At 58.0% G+C, this 21,456-nt stretch overlaps 2 protein-coding genes across 19 annotated transcripts; one reads left to right on the top strand and one right to left on the bottom strand.

The window, feature by feature from the left end:
• Positions 1 to 2,116: 2,116 nt before the first annotated feature.
• DBN1 (drebrin 1) lies at positions 2,117 to 17,960 on the top strand (the record flags this gene model as incomplete). 18 transcript variants are annotated; one of them, XM_084244188.1, is made up of 15 exons in its annotated part: positions 2,421 to 2,506; positions 7,042 to 7,097; positions 7,695 to 7,807; positions 7,976 to 8,050; positions 8,181 to 8,324; positions 8,444 to 8,521; positions 8,767 to 8,918; positions 9,010 to 9,073; positions 14,597 to 14,656; positions 14,757 to 14,880; positions 15,674 to 15,815; positions 16,137 to 16,303; positions 16,671 to 17,305; positions 17,615 to 17,717; positions 17,890 to 17,960. In XM_084244188.1, 15 exons carry the CDS (start codon positions 2,421 to 2,423, stop codon positions 17,958 to 17,960), a joined length of 2,070 nt encoding a protein of 689 aa, XP_084100314.1. The 18 variants fall into 18 exon arrangements, with proteins under 18 accessions (XP_084100310.1, XP_084100314.1, XP_084100312.1 ...); XM_084244186.1 differs by having other exon boundaries at positions 17,612 to 17,717; XM_084244187.1 differs by having other exon boundaries at positions 8,181 to 8,327; positions 14,760 to 14,880.
• A 1,278-nt stretch (positions 17,961 to 19,238) lies between these two features.
• PRR7 (proline rich 7, synaptic) lies at positions 19,239 to 20,225 on the bottom strand (the record flags this gene model as incomplete). The annotated part of the gene is made up of 2 exons (XM_084244214.1): positions 19,239 to 19,636; positions 19,835 to 20,225. 2 exons carry the CDS (start codon positions 20,223 to 20,225, stop codon positions 19,239 to 19,241), a joined length of 789 nt encoding a protein of 262 aa, XP_084100340.1.
• Between the last annotated feature and the right edge of the window lie 1,231 nt (positions 20,226 to 21,456).

Below are 21,456 nucleotides of genomic sequence, written 5' to 3'. Positions count from 1 at the left end.
GCCAGGGGCAAGGGGGAAAGCAGGAGACAGGTTACAGATACAGAAATTGCAGGATGAATATGATGTGAAAGAGTTAAGGATGAGGAGACCAGAAGTGGGCTCCAGGACATGCCAGCCTGAAACCCTCTTGCTCCCCTGAAAATAGAGAAAACTGGGTGTGAGACAGAAAATAGAGAAAACTGTACTATCTTTGTAATGTGTCTCTATATCTAAAACTGTTCTAAAATTAAAAGTTTATTTAAAAAGATAGATGGTAAAGAGGTGAGAGTGGGCGTGGCTGAAGAGTTTGTGGGTGGTGAGGGCGGGAGGCAGGAATGCGGGTAGACTGAAGGGAGCATGTAGGGCTTATGTTTAGGATGTGAATTTGAGTGACAGGAGATTGGGGAGGGGTCAGGAGGGGAAAGTGGGAGGATTTTTGGGCTGGGATAAGTCAGCAGGAGAAGGGCTGAGGTGCAAGGTCCCTGTCTTACTGTTCCCCGGCACTCCTCAACCCTACTGCAAGGTCTCCTCCCTCCCCAAAATCCTGCTAAGCCTTCCTGGGGAAGGGGACAGGTGCCCAGGTAGGTGTAGGGTCTCTGGGCAAGGACCTATGAAATGTTTTAGTTTTAGAAGGTTTCTTCCCATTCCATAGTGCTGGGAACCACTACTGATAATCAGCATGCACTATTGTCTTCTCTCTGGCATGGCAGATTATGCCCAGCTGGGGACTCTGAGGCCCAGCTGGCCTTCTCCTCTACGACTTCCAGACTTGACCAGGTAGTTTGCTCAGTTTCCATCACCTGCTCTGGGAAGATGGGGTTGGGAGGATTTGTAGGTGATGGGAAACGCTTCTGAAAGCCAGGAGGGTTTTAAGACCCCACCTCAACAAGAGGCAGAGAGGTTCCAGAAGGCCCTGGCAGTGAGTCTCCCGTCCCTTCCTGAACATTCTCTGAGGCTCCAGCACCTTCAGTGTACAGAGCTTTGGGAAATCAAGGTGCCAGGTAGTTGGCCCTGGAGTGTCCTTGGGGGTGCCCTGTCTTGGGAGCCTGGTGTTAAATTCCGCTTCCGGAATGCTACATGGGATTCCTCTGGGAGAGACCTGGGATAGAAAGCAAATGATTTCCAGAGCCTCCCTGGTGGTACAAGGGGTTAAGTGTGAGCACTATGAAGCAATCCACAGCCACTGCAGTTCGATCTGGGCCAGGGAGCTATGCACATGGTACAGCAGACCTCTCCTGTCTCCCCCACTGCTGCTCCCCTCAGCAGTGTATTTCAGTGCATCCGCCTGTTCTGCTCCCCACTCTGGCTCTGGTGAATCCTCTCACCCCCCCCCCACCTCTGGCCTGTACCCAGTTCTTGTATGCATAAACAAAATAAAATCTTTTTAAAAAATAAAAAAAGCAAGCAAGCAAATGATTTCCTAGGTTGGCCCTATCTGAGAGGGCCCAGGAGGCAGCTCCCCAAGGGTGGGACAAAAGAAGCTGGATGTGCTGAGATAATGAGCTGGTTTGGGGCTGGGAATGATGGAGATGGCAGGGATGGAGGGATGTGGCTGCGAACTGGGATCAGAATGGGAACAGATAGGCTGCGCTGAGGAGGATGCTGCGAGGTTTGGTGTGGTGAATGGGTGAGGGGTGCGCTAAGCGCGGGTTGGAAATAGGGCTGGACTTGGCATGGGAGAGAAATACAGTCATATTTGGGAAGGGGACGAAGATGGCAAAGGATGGTGCTGGGGTAGGAAGGGACCATTCAGAGATGGGACTGGACTGCGAATGGGCCTGGGGAAACTGGAATGGGAATTGGGTTGGGGTTAGGAGGTGGGATGGAAATGGGGTACACATGGAATAGGATAGACCAGGGATGGCGGTGGGTGAGGCTGGGATGGAGACAAATTAAGCACGGAGGGGGGTCGGGGCGGATTGGATTGAAGGGGGTTAGGGATTGGGACAGGAGGAGTGCAAACGAGAGGGATGAAGCTGAGTCCAGAGAGGAGGTGGGAATCTCGCTTAAGCAGGGATGGGGCTGGATGTGGGGCTGGGGAAGAGGGTGAGCCACCAGGTTGGCAACACGAGAGGTGCGGCCTGAGGACAAGGGTGGGCAGGGCTCGGGGGCGGAGGGGCAGAACAGCCGCGGGCGCGGCGCGCAGGGGCGGTGGGAGAGGGGCGTGGGGGCGCCCCGGGGCAGGCCGGGAAGGGGGGGCGGGCCTCCCCCTGAGCCGGGCCGAGGCGGCGCTAGGACCGAGCGAGCGGAGGGAGAGAGCCGGGCGGAGCCAGCGCCCCCCGCCCCCCGCCGGCCGGCTCCCCTCCCCCGGCCCTGGCTCGCTCGCTCGCAGCGCTGCAGAGGTTCCGAGGCGGCGGCGAAGGCGACTCCCTCTTTCTCTCCCTGCTTCTCCGTCCGTCCGTCCGTCCGTCTGTCCGTTCGACCTCGGTCCGGCCCGAAGCATGGCCGGCGTCAGCTTCAGCGGCCACCGCCTGGAGCTGCTGGCGGCGTACGAGGAGGTGATTCGGGAGGAGAGCGCGGCCGACTGGTGAGCCCCCCGCCCCCGCCCCCGCCCCCCCAGCCCCTTTGTCCCCGCGCGGCCGCCGCGCGCCTTTGTTTCCACCGGCCCCGCCGCGGGCGAAGGGGGGAGACCCCAAAATGGTGCAGCGGCTCGGGAGGGTCTGGGAGGGGCTGCCTTTGTGCGCGCCGGGGGAGGGGCCGGGCCGGGCGGGGCGCAGCCGGGCCCGGAGCGCCCGGAGGCGGCCACAGTCGCCCGGGGGAGCGGTGGCCGGTCGGGTGGACGCTGGGGCCAGATGCGCCGCCCGGGGCCCCGGGGCCGGCGCGAGCTCGTCCCCCGCCCCCTCACCCCACCCGCGGCCCGGGCACAGGTGTGCACGGGGCGGCCAAGGGCACCTTCGCCACCTTCGAGCAGGCGAGGACCGGGCGGGGACGGGGCGGGGACCGAGCTAGCGGAGCCAGCGCAGCCTGCCTGGCCCTGCCCGGCCCTGCCCGGCCCGGCCACTGCACAAAGGAAAGCCTGGGCGGGGGAGGTGCGGAGCCGGTGGGGGGCCGGGCGCCCCGCCCATCGGGGGCCTCGCGGAGCTGGGTGTGATGGAAAGACGTTCATTGCCACATGGCAACCGCCAAGTGACTCCTGTTTCTCTCTGGGGTCGCGGAGGAGGCAGGGATGAGTCCTCCTCCCCGACCTGAAAGGGATTGCAGGGACTAGACTGCTAGGCTGGGTGATGCCAAGAGAACCCAAGTACCCGCCTAGGGGGCCAGCTGGGGTGCCCGCGAGGAAGCCCAGGAGTGCTCAGGTGTGGGGCGAGCCCCCAGAGAGGGATGAGGGGTTCGGTAGACCCGCTGAGCTCCCAGTCCCATGGTCCAGAGGCAAGAGGCTTGCAGCTCCCTGGTGGGAGAGGAGCTGGGCTGCCCTCTCTCCTCTTCCCAGCTGTTGTCTCCCCCTGAGCTGCGGAGGGGATCACCACCTGCTTTGGAACTGGAGTCCTTTTGGGTGGCAGGAAAAAGCTCAAGGGTTCCACACTGCCCCATTCAGGAATTATCCCCTCCCCCCACACACACAAGATTTTCTTCTCATGGAGCAGGTGCCCATTCTGTTTCCTAGACTTCTCCCTCTGATAGGCAGGAAACTGAGGCACAGAATGAGGGCAGATCTGAGGGGCCCCACTTGGGCCAGCCTCCCTCTTGTGCTGGGAGGGACACTGACCTGGGGGCTGGAGGAGGGGATAAAATGACCAGGCATCCATTCCATGGTACTGCAGCACTGGCTGGCGGCCAGGCCTTGAGGGATGAAGCGAGAGATGAGCTCTCATGTCCCGCAGGTCAGTCACAGGAGAGGCCAGCACAGGCTAAGCGGGCAGGCGGCCCACCCGTTGTCCTATCCCTGCCCCTAGGGGGCTGAGATCATGGGAGGAGTTCAGGGCAAGTGGCCAGCTTGGCTTGCTGGAGGAGTTGGCCTGGGCTATGGGCCCTGTCTGGAGAGGGGCACAGTCCACTCCCGCCCCCCCCCCCATCGACTTCTAGTCTAGAGGGGTGCTGTCTACCACCATCCCATTTGCCCCCAGCCCCCCCAGAAGCAGAACTCTGACAACCCAGTACAGGACCACACAACCACTGCTGACCCCTCTCCTGTCAGCAGAGGCCTGGGCTCCCACCACCCAGCAGCATCCATGTGGCCAAAAGGAGTTATTCATCACTGGTGTGCGTCACCCCCCCATCTGGGTTGTGTGTGGGACACACACAGATGCACACCCGCACCCTCGCACTCCAAGGGCCCAGATAGCATTTCATAAAAAGAGTGTGAGGATTCTATCCTGCAGAAGAGGGCATGAGTGCCAGGAATGCCCAGCACGTAATCAAGAGGAAGTAGGATCTCAAGACTCAGGGGCAGACCCTGCACGCAGAGGCCAGAGGAGGGCATCTTGAGTAAAATTGCTACCTGGGCAAAGGGCACTTGCCCCTACCCTCCCTTAGCTTGCCTCTGAGTGGCTGGTAGGGGGCCAGGGGGAGTTCTCTCTTAGGTGGTGGGCCTCAGAGATGGATCACTGCCCTGGTGCTGGGAGCAGGGCACCCAGGAAGCCAGGTCGTATAGTGGGAAGAGTCAGTGTTGCCGTGGATTTAAAATAACTCACTGTGACTGCACACAGTCCCTGTTCTCCGGTCCTTTTGAAAAGAGAGAGAGAGGGGATCAGATTCAACCAAATCTGTGATACCCAAGGGCCTTCCAGTTCTAACATCCTCAGTGTGAATGATGGTCCTGAGAGGTCCATCTGTCCTCAGCCCATCCCTGGATCTTCCTGGAGCTGCTCCATCCCAGCTTCCACTCACTTCAGCTTAGATAGTTTCTCAGTTTGTCAAGTATCGCAAATTCCTGCTGGTATTGCTCTGGGCTGCATCCTGGACCCAGACAGCAACATGTGTGGATTGACTGAGTCAGACTCCCCACCTTGACAAAGCTTATAGTCTTTCTGGGGATTGGAGCTGGTGAGACACGTAGAGATGTGCCCCCCCACTCCTGACTCCTTGTGGCTTCACGAGCTCCCACCTGCCCGCCTGGTAGTTCTCCTGTGTTTGAGAAGTACTGGTCTGCTGAGACCTGGGGCAGGTGGTTCAGATACCTTTTGGCATCCCTCCAGGATGTGCTAAGTGCAGGGAGGGTGCAGTTGGGAGGATTAGCTCAGGCCTTTCTGGGGAGCTGGTGTTGGGGTGCTCAGAGATTTCAGCTAGGGGTGGGAGTGGAGTGGAGAAGACAGGTTGGCCTTTCTGTGAAGGGAGCCACACATGCAAAGGCTCGAGGGTGGACAATATGCAGGGAGCCATTTGGTGTGACCCAGGTTTCCGGTGTGGATACAGAGGATCTGGCTGGAAATGCAGGCGGGGTGGAACTCAGGGTTGAAGGCCTGCTGAAGGCTTTGAACTTGGCTATGGTTTCTGTCAGGTAAGGGTCGTGGAGAACAGAATAGGTGATCAGAGGCAAGCAGAAGAGGGTTGAGCATGGAAGAAGCAGGACAGTGTTCCTGGGCAAAGCGAGGGCTGTCAGTCCTCCCATATCTAAAGCCATGTGGGAACCAGGATCGCTGCATTCTGCCTCAGTTTCTTGTCTGTGGAATGAAGAGGGGCCGCCCCTGTTTCTCTGAGGGCCCTTTGTTCACAGTGGTGGGTTAGAGTGGTGGACAGGTGGTGAGACAGCTGTGCTTGGGAAGCAACTGCCAGGGCTGAGGCTCCGGCAACAGTTGGACCAGGCCCTCCTGGCCCCACAGCCCACCTGTGTCCCTTTCAGGGAAGGGAGGGATCCCCAGGCCTGGGGTGTCGCCCTGCCATTTGGCCCTGGCGAGGAGGATTTACTCTGACCTCATGGGGGTTGGGCCAGACCCTCCTCCCTACTGGTCTCCCTCCTCCCTTCCCCGTCTCCCTCCTCCCTCTCTTCCTCCTCTCCTCCCCCTTTCCTTTCCTCTGTCCCTCCTTCAGTTTCTTTGTATCCCTTCTCTTTAGCCCTTTCTCTGGTCTTTCTTCCTCCACCTGGTCTTCCTCCACCTCTCCCCCCCTTCCCTTTCCACCTTCCTGCTCTTGCCTTCCGGGCCCCCAGCCCCAGTCTCCTGTCTCAGCTGTAGGGAATGTGCCACTTGGGAAGGGGCTGAGCACGTCTTAGTCTTCAGGGCTCCTGGCCAGTCCTCCCAGTGGGCCTGCAGAAGGAGCGGGCTCTGCCTTCCCATCGGTGAAACGAATGCTGTATCTCTGCTACTTAGGGAGAAAAAGCTGGGGCTGAAAAAGCCAGGAAGAAGAAGGAAGGCTGGTAGGTCAGCTTTCTGGTGAAATAACCCAGTCCCAGGAGGCCAGGGCCTGGGCTTGGGCGGAGGCGGCCTAGGGGCTGGGCGGCTCGGAGAGCACAACCACCCAGGGACCATAGTCTGGGCGAGAGTGACCGAGATGACCTCATCCCCATTTCGGAGAGGCGGAGATTGAGGCCGAGGGCGGGTCCCTAGGGTCCTTTGTGTTCAGGAGAATGCAGCTGGGGTGGGCCAGTCGTGTGCCAATTGCTGGGTTGCCATGGTTACGGGGGGATGCCCAGAGCTGAGCTAGCACTAGGTTCTCTTTCCTCACTCCTCCCTCTCTGGGGGGGGGAGGGGCGATGCACATGCCAGGTAGGTTCCTGGAGACGACCAATCGGGGATGAGGAGCATGGTAGCCAGGGAACGGTAACCAAGGAACCGTCGCCTTGGAATCTCCATCAGTGCACACCGTCACTCGCTTCCTGGGTTGTAGGCTGTCAGAGGCAGGACTCAGAGGATGCGACACCTGGGCTTGCTTGCAGTGAAGCTACCAGGCAGCAGTTTTTACTCTATGCTTACTCCTCACCTGACCCAGGTCCAAGGGTGCCCCCATTATAAGACTGAGCCTCCAGCCAGAAATGGTGCCTATCCCTGTTGTCATGACTACCAGGGAGTGCTGGGCTTTGAACCCCCAATCTTGTCCTGTTCCCTCTGTGTCCCTCCTCTTCCCCAGAGCTGTCCCCACCCAAAATTGGCCCTCATAGCTGACTGAGCAACTCTTCCCTCCTCCCAGGGCTCTGTACACATATGAGGATGGCTCAGATGACCTCAAGCTTGCAGCGTCAGGAGGTAAGAATTCCAGCCATTCTTTTGCCTTCCTCTCTGCCGCCCCCTCCTCGGATTGTTTTCTTCCCCATCCTCCTGGCTCCCGGCCACCTCCTTACTTGCATAGAGCAGATCTACACTTGTCTGGCGGGTGTCCTTCCTCTCATCATTCTTGCAATCCCCAGGGTGAGGAGGGAGGGAATCTTGTTTCCTGTTTGATTATAAGACTGAGCCTCAGAAAGGGAGAGTGACTTGTCCAAAATCACACAGCTAGAAAGGAAGTGGCTGGCAGGGGTGGCCCAGATCACCCCCACTTTCTCCAGTGCCCAAGGCTTCATTTCACTTTACTGGGCACTAGCACCACTTGGGGCAGGAAGATGAGTGAACAAATTCTTCCTCAGTCCTACCTCGAAATTAAGCCCAGAAGATTTAAAGGTAAAGCTCACTCTTGCCTATTGTCTCTCTCTCACACCAACCCAGAACTCTGGGCTCCTGACCAGGTCTTGGAGGCCAGAAGACTCCGGGGCGGGTGCCCACAGAGGAGTCTTTCCTTTGGGTTCCAGGCCCTTTGTGGGTAAGGGTTCAGGAGGGGAAGTCCTGACACCCTCCTGATTCCCCCAGATGGGGGCTTACAGGAACTCTCGGGCCACTTTGAGAACCAGAAGGTGATGTACGGCTTCTGCAGTGTCAAGGACTCCCAAGCTGCTCTGCCAAAATACGTGCTCATCAACTGGGTATGCAGCTCTGGGCTGGGGAAGGGAGTGGAAGGCCCCAGAACAGTCACCCTCCACCCTCTGATACCACTGGAGAAAACCCACTAACCCTGGGAAGAAAGCCAGGGGCCTCAGGCTGCTGTCCCTTAATGTCCTTTACCAACACCCTTTTCCCTGAATGCTTTGCAGGTGGGGGAAGACGTGCCGGATGCCCGAAAATGCGCTTGTGCCAGCCATGTGGCCAAAGTGGCTGAGTTCTTTCAGGTGCAGAGGGGCCTGGTCTCCTAGGGGAGGGGCCGGGGCTCCTGGGGCCCGCCGGCCAGCCTCGGGGACTGTGTGCTGGGGATGTTGACTGGCAGAAGCCATGCTTCCTGAACACCCCATCCTGCCACAGGGCGTCGACGTGATCGTGAACGCCAGCAGTGTGGAAGACATAGATGCGGGCGCTATTGGGCAACGGCTCTCCAATGGGCTGGCGCGGCTCTCCAGCCCGGTGCTGCACCGCCTGCGGCTGCGCGAGGACGAGAATGCGGAGCCCGTGGTCAGTGTTCACCCCCTCCCGGCCTTGAGTCCTCACAGTCCTTACCTGTGAGTGTGAAGGCTTCTGGAATCCTCAGCCTGCCCTCTGTGCTCATGCTGGGCCATTTGACTCTCTAGGGCACCACCTATCAGAAGACGGATGCGGCTGTGGAAATGAAGCGCATTAACCGCGAGCAGTTCTGGGAACAAGCCAAGGTGGGCCCCTGATCCTACCCCATGGGGTAGCTCTGGGCTTCTCACCCTAGGTTCCTGCCTTCAGCTGTGTGTCCCACCCCATGTATTCCTGCAGCTGAAAAAGCGAGCCCTTTGGCCTGGTGTCCTTAGAGCTCAACCCCTGAACTCTCAGAACCGCCCTTCCTAGACCTAGGTTGGGGAGGACTGGAGGGTCGGGCGGGTCTCCAGGCTCAAGGCCTACACTGCCTTGGCCCTGGGGGTTGCAGAAGGAAGAAGAGTTGAGGAAGGAGGAGGAGCGGAAGAAGGCCCTGGATGAGAGGCTCAGATTTGAGCAAGAGCGAATGGAGCAGGAACGGCAGGAGCAGGAGGAGCGGGAGCGGCGATACCGAGAACGGGAACAGCAGATCGAGGAGCACAGGTGGGCCCACCCCAGCCCTGGCCACCAGGCTCCATGTGGTGTCCATCTGTGGTTCTGCCCTGAAAGGGTACATGCCCACTTATCATTCCAGGAGGAAACAGCAGACTTTAGAAGCTGAGGAGGCCAAAAGGCGGTTGAAGGAGCAATCTATCTTTGTAAGTTCTTTGTTGGGACCCCCAGTTTCCTGGTCGGGGAATGTGGATGGCCCCTGTGTTCCTGGGCCTCATGGGGAAAACAGTGACCTGGGGACACTGCTAGGAATCTGAGTACCTCTGCATGGACGTGGGATGTTTTGGAGTATCAGTCCTGCCACCCCATGACGTGGGCCTCTGGCTCTGTCTGTGGAAAGAAATCTCCCGGGAGAAACTTACACTTTAGACAGTCTATTTTGACCTAGACCCTCATGAGCCAGGCTTCCCCCTGCCAGCTCCCCAGTCAGACAATGGGTCTTGGTGTGGATTAGACATGCATGCTTCCCGCACTTAGGAGGCTTGAGGTCTTGACCCATAACAAAGGTGCTGCAGAGCCCCACAAATGATTCTTGGCTAGTGCTCTGAGCACTTGTGCACAAGTGTGCAGTGTCTCCTTCAGAGCACCCCTTGCTCTTGCGGTGCTACCTAAACAAACCTCCGGACATTGGGATGACCTATGGATTGACCCTTTGAAAACAGTGGAGTCTAGTCTTCATGCTTTGAATTGAATTTTATCCTTCAGAAATAGCTGAGCATGGAGCACATCACAGGGTGGGCAATATAGGTCTGGATTGAGATTATGATGGACAGATACTGGGTTGTGGGGATGCAAACCAGTTCCAGGGTCGCCCCCCATAGGAGGATGGGAGGGAGGAGGTAGGACAGCTCTGCAGCCACTGTCATTAAGTGACCTTTGTAGGGGACTCCAAGCACATCAGGCCCTGGTGGAGTGGAGATGATTTGTGCTTGGTAAATTCCATCATCAGTCATTCATGCAATAAACCCTTGTTACTTCCCATGTGTGGAGTTGGAAACATGTGGAAATCAAGATGGGCAAGATCTTTTTTTTTTTTAAAGATTGATTTATTTATGCATATAAGAACTGGGGTACAGGCCAGAGGTTGGGGTGTGAGGGGATTCACCAGAGACAGAGTGGGGAACAGAACAGGCAGATTGTGAAATACACTGCTGAGGGGAGCAGCAGGCGAGTCAGGAGAGGTCTGCTGCACCATGTGGGTAGCTCCCTAGCCGGGGGATCGAACTCATACTGCAGTGGCTGTGGATCGCTTCATAGGTTGCGTCTCAACCCCTTGCTCCACCAAGGAGGCCCAAGATGGGCAAGATCTTTTAAAATTAATTGATAAATTTATTTTTTTTTTAACGATTTACTTATTTATTTATACGAGCACTGGGTACAGTCAGAAGTGCGGGAGGGTGAGAGAATTCGCCAGAGTGGGGAGCAGAACAGGCAGACTGACGAAGTACACTGCTGAGGGGAGCAGCGGTTGCGGCAGGAGAGGTCTTCGTGCCATGTGGGACCCTTGCCGGCGGTCGGTCGGGGATCGAACCGGCGCTGCAGAGGCTGCGGGCAGCTTCACAGCCTAGTGCTCAACGCTGCGCCACCCAGGAGGCCCGATAAATTTATTTTTAATTGCAGTAAAATATATCATCTTAGCCTTTTTAAAAAAGATTTATTTATGCATACAAGAGCTGGGGTATTGACCAGCTCTGTGTGGGGGGTGAGAGGATTCACCAGAGACAGAGTGGGGAGCAGAACAGGTGGATTGACTGAAATACACTGCTGAGGGGAGCAGCGGGTGAGACAGGAGAGGTCTGCCTCACCATGTGGGTTTCTCCCTGGCTGGCTGGGGATCGAATTCGTGCTGCAGAGGCTATGGATTGCTTCGTAGTGTGGTACTTAACCCCTTGCGCCATTAGGGAGGCCCTGAAAACACTGTTGAGGGGAGCAGCAGGCGAGACAGGAAAGGTCTGCCGCGCCATGTGGGTATCTCCCTGGCTGGCCGGGAATCAAACTCGCGCTTCAGAGGCTGCAGACAGTTTAATAGCGCTGCGCTCAACCCGCTGTGCCACTGGGAATGCCCAGTATAGTGTTTTCAATATTCATCAGAGTGTTGTTCCTTTTTTAAGGCTAGTAATTCCATTTGTGTGTATACATCACATCTTACCCATCCAGAGCAAGGTCTTTTTGAAAAAACCTATTTTTATGGAAATGGATGGGTGTTCTAGCAGGTCAGTGTGATGGCAGTACAATTACAATTGTCTTCTAAGGTCTTCTAAGGAAGGTTCCAAATGACAAACTTTGGGATTTAGAACTATAAAGTGTTTTATCTTAGCTTAAGAAAGCTTATTCTGCTTTCTCTTATCTAAAAATTGCATTCCTTGTCTGAGTGCCCTTTTTGCTTGGGCAGCCAGGGGTCTCCATGTATTTGAAAGTGCTCATGCACTCCAGTGCTCTTGACCTTAATTGTTAGTGTATTGCACTCTGTCATGCCCATTTTTCTAACTTGTGTTGATGCTGTTCACATTGTTGGTGGTTTGAACTTTTTTTGTGGTAAGCTGCCTCTGGCCCTTTTTTGAACAAGAGAGAGGACCCTAGCAATATTACCATAGCAGAGGGCAGAGTACCAGCAAAGGCTGGTGGGATACACACTTATGAGAAGGCAAGGGCCTGGCTAGAGTGCAGTGGATGAGGATCAGGGGAAAGTTGGGAAGAGAGAGCAAGGTCAGAGAACTTTACATTTCATTCAGGAGGACACAAAGTTGTAGTTGGAGTGACAATCCTCAAGGGGGGTTACTTTGAAGGGTCAGTCCCCTAATGCACCATGACATAAAAGTTTGTGGTTATGTGCCCCTGTTACTTCAGCATCTTACCCTGCAGCTTTTTCTTGACCTGTATCAGTCTCTTCTGTCCCATTAGCCACAGGGATACCAGGGGGCACCAATTAAGAGGCTTTTGGTAGAGTGAATTTGTTTGAGCAGCTATGTATCAGCCAAACCTTGTGCTGGCCATGTACCCACAGACTCAGGTTCTCATTCTCTGTCACCCACAGAGGGGTAGGGAAGGTGATCCCAGAGACAGGAAATTATGACTGTCATCTGCAGTGTGCCTGGAACACCTTATGGGGCCCAGAGAAGGAAATGACCTGACTAGGCCAGGGACCTCTCCCCAGGAATCCGTGCCCATACTGAGGCCAGAAATGGGAAGAGTTAGACCTGGGTGGGGGTCAGGCATTTGGGGAGTAAGAGATTCCTCTCCCAGGCCAAGGTATGGAGGTGGAGAATGGTATGCAGAGTCTAGGAGCTCCAGCCACACTGTGCTGATGACTTGATCTCTTCATCTCAAAGGATATGTGGGTGAGTCAGGGCAGGGGCTAGATACAGCAGGGGGAGGGAATGTGGGCCCTGCAAACCTAGGGCTGCAATCCTGAAACATAGTGAAATGGACATGTGATGTAAGTAGGGACTGATGTGGACTGCAGCAAAGGTGACAGCGCGCACACAGTGCCCGGGTGGCAATAGCACAGCTCTGGTCAGTGGCTACCTTGGGGAATAGAGACTAATGTTGCCAGAGCTTCTGGCATTTCAAGAAAACTAGAGTTCCCCATTTTGAACTTCCTGATTTTGAAGCGGTGGCAACTAATTAATGTATTTAAAAACATAATAGCAGCAAAACAAAAACCATGTTGGGCCATATTCAGCCAATCCTTACTGTGGCTCATGGAAGCCCCCTTTTTAAAAAGATCTGTGTTAGCAACTTGCTATGATAGGTATTATTAGCTGTAGTCATCATGCTATACATGACTTAGTTATTTTATAACTAGAAGGACTTAGTTATTTTATAACTAGAAGTTCGTACTTTTTGACCTCCTTCACCCATTTCCCAAGTCTCCCACCCCTAGCCTCTGGTAAATACTAAATCTATTCTCTGTTACTATAAGCTTGGTTGTTGTTTTTTTTTGGGGGGGGGGGCTTAGATTCCACATGTAAGTGAAATCGTAGCCTCACATTGTTTTTCTCATTCTGACTTATTTAACTTAGCATAATGTTCTCAAGGTATGAGGACCAGGACCTCCTTGGTGGTGCAGGGGTTAAAGACAGTGCTATTAAGCTATCGCCAGCCACTGCAGCATGAATTCAGTCCCTGCTGGCCAAGCAGCTAACCCACATGCCACAGCAGACCTCTCCTGTCTCACCCGCTGCTCCCCTCAGCAGTAGATCTGCCTGTTCTGCTCCCCACTCTGTCTCTGGTGAATCCTCTCATCCTTCACACCTCTGGCTTACATCCCAGTTCTTGTATGCATAAATAAATAAATCTTAAAAGATATGAGGACTTGTCAAGCGCCTCACACATGGCAAGATATCCTCCTTTTTATGGCCGAGTAATATTCTGTTACTCTATCCATTCATCCATTAGTGGACACTTAGGTTGCTTCCATGCCTTGGCTAGTGTAAATAAAGCTGCAGTGAGCGTGGGGGTGCATACGTATTAGTGATTTTGTTTCCTTCAGTTAAATACCCAGAAGTGGAGTTGCTGGATCATATGGTAGTTCTATTTTTTATTTTTGGATCTTCATTGTTTTCCATAGTGACTACACCAATTTACATTCCTGCCGGCAAGTACATAAGGCTTCCGTTTCCTCTATATCCTGCCCACACTTGTTATCTCTTCTTGAAAATAGTCATTCTGACAGGTGTGAGGTGATACCTTCACACAAACTTTTGATTTGCATTCCCGGATGACTAATAATGTTGAACACCTTTTTATGTATGCCTGTCTTGGTCATCAGGATATATTCTGTATCTATTCTTTGGAGAATGTCTATTCAGCTCCTCTCCCTATTTTTTTTTTTTAAAGATTTATTTATTTATTTATACGAGCACTGGGTACAGTCAGAAGCGCGGGAGGGTGAGAGAATTCACCAGAGCCAGAGCGGGGAGCAGAGCAGGCAGAAGGACCGAAGTACACTGCTGAGGGGAGCAGCGGGCACGGCTGGAGAGATCTGCATGCCATGTGGGATCCTCGGCCGGGGATTGAACCGGCACTGCAGAGGCTGCGGGCAGCTTCGCAGCCCAACGCTCAACTGCTGCGGGAAGGCCCATCCATCCTCTCCCTATTTTTTAATTGGAATGTTTTGTTTGCCATTGAGTTCTTAATACATCTTGAATATTCAGATCATAATTTGCAACTATCTTCTCCCATTCAGTAGGTCACCTTTTTGGTTTTTTTTTTGTTTTTGTTTTTTAAGATTTATTTATTTATTTGTACAAACACTGGGTATAGTCAGAAGCGCAGCAGGGTGAGAGAATTCACCAGAGCCAGAGCAGAGAGCAGAACAGGCAGCAGGACCGAAGTACACAAATTAGGGGACAAGAGCCAGGAGGCAAGGGATGAATGAGGAGGTCTCAGTCATGAAGCCATAGTCCAGGCATCAAGGGTGGGTCCAAGAAGCGTTAGTTATAAAGCAGAGTGCACTCCTGAAAGGCCCCAGGTGTCTGGTTGAATGTGGGGGTAAAGGAGCAGGAGGAGCTGAGTTGTGCTAGGGGACTCGTGATGGGGAGGTGAAGGGGGCAGAGGGGCCACCTCCATCCCTTCATGCCTGACTATGGCAAAAAATATGGGGACTGTAAGGAGACCACCAGCTCCTGTGGGGGTGGGGTTCCTAGGACACATCACTTGTTTTCCAGGGTGATCAGAGGGATGAGGAGGAAGAGACCCAGATGAAGAAGTCAGAATCGGAAGTAGAGGTGAGAGCTGTGAGGTGAAGTAGAAGTGAGGGCTGGTGAGGCTGGCAAGACTGCCCTAGCAAGGTCCAACCTGGCCCTGAACCCTTCCGTGTACTCCCAGGAGGCAGCGGCCATTATTGCCCAGAGGCCTGACAACCCACGGGAGTTCTTCAAGCAGCAGGAACGAGTCGCATCGGCCTCTGCAGGCAGCTGTGATGTGCCCTCGCCCTTCAATCACAGACCAGGTAGTCCTGGTCCCACTCCCACCTGACCCCCACTCCTCAGGTGTTGGCCTTGACCCTCTTTGGGACTCTTTCTCAGAAGGGGAGCCTTGCCCCAGGACTCCTTGGAGGAGGCAAGGCCATTCATCAAATGTGCTTCCCACCACTGCTGCATGTGGGGGTGCAGGACTGAGAAAGGCTGGGATGGACCTTGTAGCTCCCTGGCCAGAGTAGTGGGTAGTGCTGGAAGCTCTCTGGGCAGCTCTGGCCCGGCCTCAGGCTTCCCTGGGCTACAGCAGTCCTGTGGGGGTTGAACAAGGTTTTGCCTGAAGGGCTGTGGGTGCATGTGGGGTGGGCTCTTCCCTTGTGGCTGAGTCGGAGCAGCCTGGAGCCTGTGCGCCTCCACCAGTGTTCCCTGATGAGATACTCTCTCTGCAGCTTCTGTGTCCCCGTAGCGCATCCTTCCATTCTGTCTGCTGGTGTGGATGTGTCTGCCCCTGCCCTGTGCTTGGCCCAGTGCTGGGGATCCAGCTGGGCAGTCTGTCCTGGGCATGTGCTGCTCAGACTGGCTGTGTGGGGGCTCCTTGCTGTGTGTCGCTGGTGCTGGTGGGAGTTGGCTCTTGGCTTGAGACTGTGGCCCAGCTTGGCTGAATGTGCACCCTGGCTGAAGGCAGCTTGGACATCCAGGGCCAGCCGCTGGGGGGGCGGGTGAGGCCTTGGGGTGGGGGTGACTGACCCTTTCTTGTCCTCTGTCTTTCTCTCTGTCTGTCTGTCTGTCTCTCTCTCTCTCTCTCTCTCTCTCTGTCTCTCTCGGCAGGTCGTCCGTACTGCCCTTTCATAAAGGCATCGGACAGTGGGCCTTCCTCCTCCTCCTCTTCCTCCTCCTCCCCTCCACGGACTCCCTTTCCCTATATCACCTGTCACCGCACCCCAAACCTCTCTTCCTCCCTCCCATGTAGGTAGCAGCCCCTGGCCTCGGCGGGGTGGTAAGGAGGGCCCCGCTTCCCAGCAGCCCCCCCGCCTCACTCCCCCAGCCTGACCGCTGATTTCTGGTGTTTGTCCCCAGAGCAGGTACTGCCTGCCTCTTTCCCCTGGCCCTGAAGGGGCTCTGGCCCCCAGGGGCCTGGCTTACAGGGTCTGGAGCTGTGGTCTGGCCCCCCGGGTGCCTGGGGAGCTCCCAGCCCCCACTCAGACTCCAGAGAGGTCCAAGGTGGACAGTCCTGGTCCCGCCTGGCTCCTTGGCCTTCAGTGACCAGCCTCGGGGTTTGTTCCACAGGCAGCCACCTGGACAGCCACCGGAGGATGGCACCCACTCCCATCCCCCCCCGGAGCCCGTCTGACTCCAGCACGGCCTCCACTCCCATCGCTGAACAGATAGAGAAGGCCCTGGATGAGGTCACATCCTCACAGCCTCCACCACTGCCACCACCACTCCCACCAGCCCAGGGTGAGTGAGGGGCCCTAGGTCTGGGAACCCAGGTGGCCATGGAAACAACTTCCTAGGCATCTGGGCCACCAATCACCCACACAGACTGCTGGCCTGGAAGTGTATTGAGTTAGACCCGCCTGAGCCTAGGTCTCTCTCCCAGGAGTGGGCCTTCCTCCCAGGCAAATTTAAAACACTAGGTAAAGGGCAGCAGGGCCCAGTGGTACTGGACGGTGCTCTGAATGGATGTCTCAGTGGAGGCCATTTTTCCTGGAAGTCACTGACTTCCAGTGAGTGGGTGGGCTGGGTACTGGAGGGTAGCTGCCCAGTGACTGCAGCCTTCTCCAAGGGAGAGCTGATTCCGTCTCCTCCATCTGTGCTGTGACAGAGATCCAGGAACCCAGCCCTGGCTTGGATAATGAAGAGACCAGCAAGGAGGCCAGAGCAGTAGCCCCTCAGGCCTGGGCCAGCCCTATGGAGGAGCCCCCTCAGGCACCAGAGCCTCCCAGGGGTCCAGGAAGCCCCACGGAGGACTTGATGTTCATGGCATCTCCTGAGCAGGCTGTCCTGGCTGCCCCTCTGGAGCCTGCAATGGCCAACATCCCAGCAGCTGACGCCATTGAAACCAACATTGCCGCTGCTGACACCGCTGTTGCCAACACTGTCACCCCCACCGCTGCCAGCCTCATTGACCTATGGCCTGGCAATGGGGAAGGGGCCTCCGCACCCCAGGCTGAGCCTAGTGCTCCTATTCCACCCTCGGGTGCTGAGGTCGCTCTGGCAGACGTACCCCTGCTGGACGAGGTGGCTCCAGAGCCACTGCCCCCAGCAGGTGAAGGCTGTGCCAATCTTCTCAATTTTGATGAGCTGCCTGAGCCACCAGCTACCTTTTGTGATCCAGAGGAGGAAATAGAAGGGGAACCCCTGGTTGCAGCTATAGAAGAGTTGGATCAGGAGCCAGAGCTGGAATCAGAGCCCCACCTGCTGACCAATGGCGAGACCACCCAGAAGGAGGGGACCCAGGTTGGGCATGGGTAGCCTGGTGGTGGGGGGCTGGGAGTCAGGGCTGATGCAGGGAACAGACCCTGCATTCTTGGGTTTTGCAGCAGTACTCCCCCCCCACCCCCTTTCGTGGTGACCCACATTATTAGGGGAAGCTCCTTTACATTCACCTTCCCTGGGCCAACTATGCTTTTGTTCCCAAGGTAGGCATCTGTTTCCTTGGCAACCACTGCTGGAATCACTGGTTGCTAGAGAAACCGGCCCAGGCCTAGTAGGTCGGCCTTAGTCCTGCTGGGTGGGGCACAGTGACCTGGTGCTTTCGTCCAGCAGGCCAGTGAGGGGTACTTCAGCCAATCACAGGAGGAGGAATTTGCCCAATCGGAAGAGCTGTGCGCAAAGGCTCCGCCTCCTATGTTCTACAGCAAGCCTCCAGGTAGTAGTGGGGAGGTTAATGGGAAGATTGGGGGGGTGGGGGGGATGTTGGGTTTAAGATGTGAGCAAGTAGCCTCCACGCGCACTTACAGTGAGCACAGCTTCCCGGAGTTGGATGACACAACCATCTGCTGGGCCATCTCTTTAATTCATCTCTCTTCCAAACACCATAGAAATCGACATTACCTGCTGGGATGCAGACCCAGTACCTGAAGAGGAGGAGGGCTTCGAGGGAGGTGATTAGCCAAGGCACCAGCAGGCTCAGGCTGCCCTTGCCAAGGCCGCCCACCTGTGCCGGCCTCCGGCCAGACGGCCCGCTGGGTCTGCGCTCGCAGCAGCTCCGCCTGGCACCCATTCCGGATCCGGCCCTCGCCGGGGACATGGCCGCTTCCCTACCCACAGGGCCCAACTTTTACAGCTTTTCTCTTTTTTTTAAAGTTGATAGGAGACTTGTACAGTTGACTGGTTTTCCTCCCGTTGGTAGTTGAGACGCTGTTGCAGATTCCACCCCCTCCCCGCCCGGTCCTGATTGTAGCTCTTAGTCCTCCCCGGTCACTTAGTTGGCGGGGGTGGAGGCCTCACCCTGCTTGGGGCCTGGCGTGGTGGGGGGCTCTGGTGGGAAAGTGTCCCCCCACCTCTTTCCTAGTTTTATGTTTCTTGGAAAAATAATCACTTTGTATTCTCTGTCCAGGGCTTCAGATATTTTGCACGAATTTTAAAACATGGCAATAAATGGCTCGTGGGCTCTGGCTCCCTGGGACCCCATCCCCGCCCTTCTCTTGACCACTCCCCGCCTGGCCAAAAGGAAGTAGCAGGCCCAGCTGGGGCCCCTCAGCTCCCCAGCCCTTTCCTGCCCCCTCCTGCTGGGCAGGTCCCAGGCTGGAGGCCCTAGGCGTGATTCAAGTCAGGGCGATGGGTGGGGCCTAGGGCTTGGGCGGCCCCTCCCCGACTCCTCCCTCTTTGCTTGGGTTCCTTTTTTCACGTTCAGTAACTGTTTTTTGGAAAGCACAAACTTCTGTAACGGGTCGTGCTCATGTCTGTTAATAAAGAAATCCAGATCCCTTCGGGCCTGCTGCTCCCGGCCTCCAGGGGCTGTTCTGGGGTGGGTCACCCCTCTCGCCCTCCCGCCATCCCAATTCCACCCCCTGGGCAGAAAGGGGGAGGGCGCCCTCGACCAGAAATCAAAGACAGGGAAGGTGGGGCTTGAGACCCTAAGGGAACCATCCTCTGGTCTGAAGCAGGCTGACCCCGGGTGCTAACTGTGTGTTCTCGGGCGAGCTGTAGCCGGAAAGTGCGTTTAGGTTTCCATCCCCTGGTGGCACGCCTGGCCGCCAGAGCCTTTGGGCGCAAGCAGTGGGTGCCCCCTCCGCTTGTACCAAACCAGATCACACACCTTTATTATCCTCAAAATGTAACAAACGGGGTAAGAAATCCCTCCCTCCCTCCCCCCACCCCCCTGCAGTCTAAGGGGAGCATTTAAAAAGCCCCGCAGTCAGGCCAGGAGTCCGCGGGTGGCGCCCCTCTATACGGCTGTAGTCCTCCCGAACAAGGGGATGGAGACCGGCAGACGCCAAGCTCCGTGCTCCAGCGGCTCCCGGCTGCTGAGCTCCGAGTCGGTCCAGCTGGGGAAGACGCGGCGGCCGCGGTCCGCCTGCAGGCAGAGCGCGGGGCAGGGCGGCGCGGGCCGCGGGGCGCTGGGCAGGTGCAGGGCGGACGAGTAGCCCCGGTCCAGGAAGAGGGGCTTGTAGCTGGGCGGCGGCTGCTCCTGCTTCTCGGAGCTGTCGCGGCGGCTCAGAAAGGGCGTGACGATCTTGCGGTAGAGGCCGCGCGTGTCCGTGAGCACCTCGCTGTAGGGCGGCGGCGGCTCGGCCATCAGCACCGCCTCTTCGTAGCACGGCGGCTTGGACATGTCCGACTCCGCTGCGGAACGGGAATTGGTCCCGGTGGGTGCGGCCCCCGCTCCCAGCCTCTCCCGGGGGCGGGCGCCGGCCCCAGTCCCCGGCCCGCCCGCTTCCTCCGCCGCGCGGCGCGGGAGGCGGTTCCGCGGGGGCCGCGCGGGCGAGCGGCGAGCCCGCCCCCCCGGCGCCCGCGTCGCCCCCGCGGGCGGGCGGCACTTACCTTGGCGCGGGTAGCTCCAGGGCCGCGGCGGCACCGAGAGGTGCGGCGGCGGCGGGTGCGGCGGCGCGTGCGCGTGCGGGTGCGCGTGCCCGTGGTGCAGCAGCGGGTGCGCGTGCCCGTGCGCGTGCGCGTGCGCCGGCGCCTCGAGGCGGCCGCGGAGCGGCGGCGGCGGCGCCAGGCCCGGGGGGCTCCCCGCCAGGCTGCCCTCCAGCTCGAGGGGCTCCAGCTCGAGGGCGCGTAGGTTCTGTTCGCGCAGTCGCTCCTCCTGGCGCCGTTTGAGGCGGCGGCGCAAGAAGCTGCAGAAGCAGCACAGCAGGACGATCAGCCCCCAGATGAGCCAGAAGCCCGCGAAGCACGTGAGGAACGTGTAGGTGCCCTGGGACATGACCATGGCGGCGGCGTCCTCGCTGCTTCACTGGGCGCTGGGCTCCTCCGCGCGGCCCCGGGCCCGCGCCACGCTCCCAGGCGCCGCCAGCGTCACTCGGGGGCCCGCGGCCGGGGGCTGCCCGCGGCGGGGCGCAGGTGGCGCGCGCGTCGGCGGGGGACGGCGGCAGCGGCGCCCGCTCCTTCCCATGGCGCCGGCGGGGCGCGGGAGCCTCACCCGGGGCCGCGCGGGACCTGCGGGACAGACACGGGCGGTCAGGGCGTGCTGCCCCCGCGGCCTCCCCGCCCCCGGCGCCCGGCGCGGCCCCGGGGAGGCCGCCGCTGCGGGGACCCCGCGCTCCCCGGGCCCGGGGACGGCCCGGCGGGGATGACGTCACGCCCGGGCTTCCCCGGCCGGGTGTTCCCGGGGCCGCGCGGGACCCGGCGCCGCCGCCGGGCGCTGGCGCGAGGGGGCTCCGGAGGGCCGGCAGGGGGCGCGCGAGGGCCGGGCTCGGCTCGGGGCGCCGGGCCCTGCTCCCACGTCCCCGGGGCGTGAGCTACCCCGCCCCGCCCCGCCGGGGCCTGAGACCCGCGGGCAGACGTCCCAGGAGGCCGAGGCGGCGTCTCGGCGCGCTGGCTTTGCGGCGGGGAAATGTTGGTCATCTGGAGCCCCAAAAGCAGCGCTCCGGCGCCCCGCTTCAGCCCCGTGCACGCGCCTGGCAGCCCGGCAGTCTGGACCACGTATCGCCGGCTGCCCGAGTCGAGGAACGTCGCGCCCGCCCCGCGGCCGCCGGGTCCGCGCCGCCCGGGGTGGGGGCTGGGCGTGCGAGTCTGGCTGCCACTGCGCGCCACCAGCCCTGCCTTTGTCTGCGCCGCCGGGCGTGGGCAGGTCCCTCTCTTCCTTTCCTCTAGGCGCCTCCGCCCGCCGGATCCCAGCTCCTTCGCGGCTTCCCGTGCCTCCCACCCTCGCTTGCAGCCCCACTTGGCCCTGCCCTTCTAGATCCGGGCCGCTGCATCGCTTTCCCCCAATTTCTTTGTATCTATGAAGAGCGAACACTAGCTGGTCTTTGTACTCCTAGACCCTCACCACTGCAGATGGGCAGCCCTGGTTCCACTTCCTCACCACAACGAGGGTTAAAGGGAACCTTTTATCCTGGGGTATGTAGGAGGGGGCCCTGCCTGACTGATGGCAGGCGAGTGTTCACCACTGTAGCAGAACAGAAATGGGCCCTTCCTCAATATCTTATACCCAGGGGCTT

Source organism: Talpa europaea (genome assembly GCF_964194135.1).
Source record: "Talpa europaea genome assembly, chromosome: 9".
NCBI lineage: Eukaryota > Metazoa > Chordata > Mammalia > Eulipotyphla > Talpidae > Talpa > Talpa europaea.
This window is presented reverse-complemented; position numbering and strand designations above follow the sequence as displayed.